This window comes from Gavia stellata, chromosome 3 (assembly GCF_030936135.1).
Source record: "Gavia stellata isolate bGavSte3 chromosome 3, bGavSte3.hap2, whole genome shotgun sequence".
Lineage (NCBI taxonomy): Eukaryota > Metazoa > Chordata > Aves > Gaviiformes > Gaviidae > Gavia > Gavia stellata.
Window position 1 is genome coordinate 92,527,259 of NC_082596.1, and position 6,852 is coordinate 92,534,110.

The 6,852-nt window shown below is 59.0% G+C and overlaps 1 protein-coding gene across 1 annotated transcript; it reads right to left on the reverse strand.

The window, feature by feature from the left end:
• Positions 1–799: 799 nt before the first annotated feature.
• FOXF2 (forkhead box F2) lies at positions 800–5,992 on the reverse strand. Its single transcript, XM_059815724.1, is given in 3 exon segments — positions 800–966; positions 4,791–5,961; positions 5,963–5,992. Coding segments are annotated over 3 exon segments (1,368 nt in total).
• Positions 5,993–6,852: the final 860 nt, after the last annotated feature.

Below are 6,852 nucleotides of genomic sequence, written 5' to 3' on the forward strand. Positions count from 1 at the left end.
TTATATACATTTTATTGGAAAAAAAAAAAAAAATTGTACATCAAAATATTTTGGCAAACTGTAAAAAGTATACATAAGTGCAAATATATTCTCCTTTTAAAGCGATAGTGTGTGAGTATACACGAGATTTATTTAAAATAATTTTTTTAAAAATATTGTGGTAGAAAACAACTTTTGTAAAAATAAAAAACAAAACGTTGTATTGCTGCAATACTGAAAAAAAAATTGAACTTCTCTTAAAGTCTATACACGAAAGGGCTAAACAATACTGTTTTAATAATATTGATTGATCGGTGCTGAAGTCCATACAAAGTGTCCTTGGTGGGTCTCAGGGAGAGGGAAAAAAAAAAAAGTAAATTTCCCACTAACGCAGCAACGAAAGGGGGAGTCCTCGCAGGTGCTGAGCTGGGAGGTTTATTTTTCCTATTCAAAGACACTTTCTCGTATAAAAAGAAATCGAATTGTTCCATTTCCCAAAGATGATTCTTTAGGAAATCACAGAAAGGCGGTTTGTGATTAAGGTGGTCAGACTTGGCATAAGGACAGTGAAGTCCCACCTAAGCCAACACATCACACAAGGCACTTTTCTTTTAGGAAGAGCTTTGGAGCGTTATATCGGCTGTACGTGTCCTTCAAGGGATGGAGGGGGACCGAAAACACTGCTTCCTTAAGTAATTTCGCTAAGTGACTCGTGTACTATCAATGCTATCAGAGTGCACATTATATTTAGTCTGCGTGGGTCCGTCTATATCTCGGCTCTGTTCAATGCCACCTGATTGTCTCTGTTGGGGCACTGCCTTCACATCACGCAGGGCTTGATGTCTTGACAGACGCTTTGATGGTGGTGATGGTGGTAGTAAGATCCACTAGCAGAAGGGTGAAACGAAGAAATGCCATTAAAGTTGAGGACAAAATCTTTCCTGTCACACACCGGGGAGGGGTGATGCTGGTAGCGAGGCAATCCCACTGCAAGAGAAGGAAATAACAAGAGCTGCTCAGAAGTCGGGTAGCTCTGCTCGGGCGGAGTAGCCCTGTCTCCCTCACCCGCGGGGAGGAGAGGCTACACACAGCAGGGCTGGCACGCTGCTTCATTTCCCCTCCTCTCCGCTCCCCCCTGCAAGGTTTGGGAGCTCCTCTCTGGCGTTCCCGGCAGCGGACCGGGCGCTCCCCCGGGGCAAAGCCCGTCCCCGCTTGCAGGGCAGAAAGAGCGACGGGTCCCACCCCGCCAAGAGCGGAGGGGACATGGAGTCCCCCATCGCCCCCGGGTGGGCTCGGGGCTGCAGCCGTGCTGGTAGGAGCCCCCGTGCCCGCTCCGCGGGAGGTTGTAAACTAGACAACCGCGTGGCGCCCGGGCTGAGGGGAGGAGGGCGGGCGGAGGTGGGTGCCCACGGACACGTCCCGGCCGCACGCGTACCGCGGGGCACCCCTCCGTGTGGGCACACACGCACTGCTGCCGGTCCCTCTGCCTGCCTCCTTATCAGCGGGGGGGGTCGGGTCAGCCTCTGCGCCTGGTGTAGATGAGGGAGTGCGTGTGTGCGACTTGCGTGTTTTTCTGGATGCGCCGCAGCCATTTGAATCTGATTCCCATATTTGCTCCCTCTTCCCCCTCCCCATCCCGTCCCTGGGAGGTTTTTTGCTTTCGACTTGAATGGCTGCAGGTTGAATTCCAAGCGTTTGTGCGTTGATAGTGTATTTATTTGTGTGTGTGCGCGTGTATACGAGCGTGCATGCCTATACGCCTGTGTGCTTTCATAAACGTGATACAGACCGAGGACACCCTACGGTTCATCAACAACAAGAAGCGAAGTACATCCGCGGCACCGACATGTAAATGACCTTGCAAATTCCCATTTTCATTTCCCACAGCCTAAGGCAGCCTTTCGGGGGACAAAGTCCAAGGGCCTCGTGGGAGATCCACACCCCCCAGCCCGCGCCGTAGGGCCATGCTGGGATCTTTAGTCTGGCAGCGTTCCTACTGGATCAGGCGGGGAGGGGAGCATTGCCTGAGCATGGCCTGCAGGGTACAGCCAGAGAGGGATTTGATTTGGCGTGTGGATGTCAAACTCGGCTAGCGGGATCCTGTCAAATCTGACCGAGGGTCAAGGGGAAAAAAAAAAAAGATTAAAAAAAAAAAAAAGAAAAAAAAGCAGCAAAAGAAGGAGAAGGGGGGGAGGAAGGAAACATCCCCGGTTTTCCCCAGGGTGGCGGAGCCGGCCCCTTTGGCTGCGGCCCGCGGCGCGGCGCAGGCGGCGCGCACAGCCCGTCTCCTCCGGCACTGTCCCCTCCTTCACCCCGCAGAGCTCACTTTATAAAAGTGATTATTTCGCTGGATTTCCTCGGCTTTCTAATAACCCTGCTGGTATGCTCACCATAAACCGGAGCACTTTATTGCAATCCTGATTCAATCATTTAGCAGGATTTAATAGTGTGCGAAAAAAATCCGCCTCCCCCCCACCCCCCCAGCTTCAAAATCCTTTTAGCAGAACCGAGCCTCCTGTTTCCAATTTTTTCCTCTTATTCTTGGGGCTGATGCAAATTCAAGGTTTTAAGCCCGCCCTGTCGCTGTCATGAGTAGAGGATTATTGACCGATCGACAGCGGTTGCCACCGAATTTGCTTTGCGTTTAACTGCGAGAAAGGGAAAGAAGAAATTCACTTGCTACTGTTTTTGTGGGGAGAGGAGGAGAAAGATTATTACTGATAATAAATACGAATGAAGGAGCTCGGATCTTTTTTCCCCATCTCCTTTCACTCTATTAAAACGTTTGCGCACACACGAATGAGGATTGGATCCACGCAAAAAAATTAAAGGGTTGGATGGGGTGGGTTTTTTTAGCTAATCAAGGAACGGGGATGGCTTCCACTAGAGTTCTGGGCCCAGATACTGAAGATGTGGAAAATAAGCGGAGAAACGGCGTTTTGCAGAGTGGTGGCATTTGTATCTGAGCTGCTGGAAACGGACGCTCGTCGTCGGCATTAAGAAAGCGTCCATCGGTCCGTCCTTGAACAGAAACAATTCGGATTTAAACCGCCCCAGCCTCGGAAACCGTGGTGGAGGCTTCGGGGGAACCAGTTCCCTTCCTCTCTCTCCTTCTGCTTTTTGTTTTGAAGAACTGTTCTGGGGCTGCTTCGAAATGAAAATTTCTCTTCCAGGAATCGCCTTTCCCACCTCGGGTGTCTGTCAGGAGGAGGGGGCAGCCGCCTCCCAGCCCCGCTCCCCGGGCCAGCCCCACTCCCGCGTCACGCGTGGCCCCGTGGGCCCTGCGCGGCGGTCCGCGGGGCCGCAAGGAGTAAAACAAACAGGGAAAAAAATCCAAAAGAGAGGAAAAGAAAATAAAACAAACGAGAAAAACCAAGTAACAACAGCAATAACAACAAAGCAAAGCAGAAACTCCTAACGGCAAAGGTTACGTATTTCGGCGGGGATGCCCTGGTGAACCCGCCGGCCTCTCGCCCCGGCCCCCAAAACCACGTGGAAGGACGACCTGAGCCTCCGAAAAGTGGGAGCCTTGGCAGCAGAGCCCCATGGGCGCGGAGGAGCCCATCTGGGGACGCACCGCGTCCCCGCAGCCCTCTCTGCACGGAAACCGCGGTAAGACGGCGACCCGCTCCACCGCCGCTTGTCCCCAGGAGCCGGACCAGGGCTATTCAGGGTTTGGTCTGTTTGTTTGTTTGTTTTAAGGGAGGAAAATTTGCAGCCGCTTGCTCTCCCCTGACACCCCAAGTCCCTCTGCGGTGATGGCAAAGCGGCTTCCCCGGCGGCCGGGCTCCCAGCTCGCCCTCCCCTCGGCGGCAGCAGGCTGTGGGGAGGCCGGGGCAGGCTGCGGGGCGCGCAGGACAGGAGGTGATTGACAGGCGCCCAAGGAGGGGGCGGGAGGGGACCCCGGGCTGAGGGTCGCCTGTATTTGTTACTTGTTGAAATTCCCATAAAATTGAACAAGACCCCGCTCTCATAGGGGTTAAGTCAGGCTAAAATCCTCTTCGGTGTGGTCCAGCCCAGACTGTCTTTGTTTGCTTAACCTCCGGGACCCACGTTTAAAAGGGCTATTTGGAAAATTTCCCCGTAAGAGCCCAACATCTTTTACCCATTTTTGTGCTCGGATTTTTCTGAGCAGACATTGTCTGTAATCACCGGCCGGGGGGTGGGGGGGGTGGGAGACAGAGACCAGAAAACCCTTTCCCTCCGGTTGCAGAAATACACTGGATCCGCTTTAATCTCTCTCCCAGTTTTCAAGATAAGCAGTTTGTTGGGTATTTTTTTTCCCCCCGCAGGGCTTAGAGGATAATATTTAACGCGTTTTTTTTTTTTTATTACTCCCGCGACGCGTCTCCGCGGTCCGCGGTTTACCGAGGCGGCGGCGATGCCTGGCGGCGCTCCCCGCTAAGCGAAGCCGCAGCCCGGGGCGGCGGGGCTCGCCCCGCTCCCGCCGCGGCGCACATGTCGCCGGCACCGGGGGGGACGTGCGAGCCGGGACGGAGCCGGGACGAAGCGGGGACGGAGCCGGGATGGAGCCGGGATGGAGCCGGGCTTTCCTCGGAGCGCTCCTTCTTGTCGCCGGGCAAGAAGGAGGGATGCTCGCAGCCCCCCCCCCCCCCCCCCCCCCGACATCCCCGCTGTCCCGAAACAGAACATCTCCAACCTACGCGTATTTTCCTCCCTCTCGCAGACAATGCCCCTCTTTTTCCTGCGCCGCAGAGGTCCGGGTTTCCTCGCGCGAAACCCTCGTCGCCGGAGAAATCCCCGCCGGCGCCGCGCTCCCCGCCGGCCCCGCCGCCCCCCCGGGTCCCTACCTGAGAGGTCGTCGCGGGGGCTCTGGTGCAGGTAGCCCTGCTCCAGGGAGTAGGAGGGCACGCTGGAGTGGATGCCGGAGGAGGCGGCGTTGGCGGCGGGGAGGCCCTGCTGCTTTATGTAGGGCGAGGCCCCCGAGGCTGTCCAGTGAGCCGAAGGGCTCGTGTAGGGCGAGTGGCACTCGATGGCGCTCGCCATGGCCGGCGAGGAGGGCACGGGGCTGCTGCTGCTGTCGGGACCGTAGTCCCCGTTGGCAGTCACCGGGCAGCTGGCCATGTAGGTCGAGCCGGGGTTGGGCGACATGTGCGGGACGTGGTGGCCGCCGCTGAGTCCCTCGTAGCCGCTGGCCATGGCGTTGGGCATCATGTCGAGGTTGTAGCCGTTGGAGTGGCAGGCGAGGGAGGCGGGGGGCGCCTGGAAGTCGAAGCCCTGCGGGAGGATGGAGGCGCCGAAGCCCAGCCCGTTCATCATGCGGTACATGGGCTTCAGCGCCTGGCATTTCCTCCTGAAGCCGCGGGGCCGCCGTCGGAAGGAGCCCTCCTCGAACATGAACTCGCTGGCCGGGTCGATGGTCCAGTAGTGGCCCTTGCCCGGGCGGCCCAGGCCCTTGGGCAGCTTGATGAAGCACTCGTTGAGGGAAAGGTTGTGGCGCACGGAATTCTTCCAGCCCTGGTAGGAGCCGCGGAAGAAGGGGAAGCGGGCCTGCAGGAACTGGTAGATCTCGCTGAGGGTCAGGCGCTTGGAGGGCGAGCTCTGGATGGCCATGACGATGAGGGCGATGTAGGAGTAGGGGGGCTTCTCGGGCCGCCGCAGCCCCGAGCTGGCCTTCTTGCTCTTGGAGGACGCCGCCGCCGCCGAGGAGGAGGAGGAGGAGGTGGAGGTGGAGGAAGAGGAGGTGGAGGTCTCCAGGGCGGAGGAGGGCGGCCGGCTCATCTGGAGAGCTCCGGGAGCCGGGCTGCAGGAGCGGAGAGGGACGGGGGGCTCCAGCCGCTGCTGGCCGCTCTCGGTGGTCATCTGGCGGAGGGAGGGGAATGGGGCAGGGTGGGGTGAGGCTGGGAGGGAAGGGGGGGGAGCCGGGCGGGGTGGGCACCGGGGCGGGGGGTGCCCCGCACGGGGAGAGCGGGGGGGCGGTGGGAGCTGCTGTCCTCCGGGCACCTCCTCAGCGCGGCGGGCGGCGGCGGGGCGGCGGCAGCGCCCTGCGCATCCCTCCCCGCGGTCCCTTGCGCAATGGCTCCTCTGCTTTCCGCCGGAGCCAGGCACTGGGCGGGATGGACCGGCCCGGCCCCGGCCCGGCCCCCGCCCTCCCCGCGCCGCACCGCCCGCGGAGGCTCCGCTCAGCGCCGCTCCGCTTCCTCCTCTGCCCCCCACCTGGGGACCATCTCGCTGCCTAATCCGGCAAGGGGAGGAAGCGCAAGAGCCCCCCCCCCCAATCTCTTCCGCACTGTTAGTCTTTCATATATACTTTTTTCTTGCGTAAAAGGCACAGCGCGACCGCCTATCAGTTCCTTCAATCTTGCTCTTTTTTTTTTTTGTTTTCCTTTCCCCGCAGACCCCCCCCCTGAATCCGGCCGAGAAACCAGCAGAGATAGAGAGAGGGAGAGGGGGAGCGAGAGGGGGGGAGAGAGAGACCACCCCCTTTCCAGCTGGCCTCTGTCCACCCGTCATCTGGGCAGGAGGCGCTGCTGCTGCCGCCGCCGCCGCTGCTGCGGCACCATCCCGGCTCGCTGGCTGCCGGCCCCGCAGCACGCAGCGACACCGTTTGCCGTCTCCCCGGGGCTCCCTCGGCCTCGCAGCCCCCGGTCTGCCCGCTGCTCGCCGGCACGGCCTCGGGGCGAGGGGAGCGGCTGCCAGCCCGAAGCTCCGCCGCTGCGCCCCGGGCCACACGGGCACTGATGCCGCCGGGTGCGGGCGTGGGTGCCTGCGAAGGGGTCGCCCACCCTGCGGAGCCCCAGGCAGCACTGTCCGCTGCTCCCCAAGCCTGCCAGACCTCCGGGCTTTAAGACTGCTCGCTATCCCTTGCCGCCCCCCCACCCCCTATAAAATGCAATTCATTTTATAGGTCAA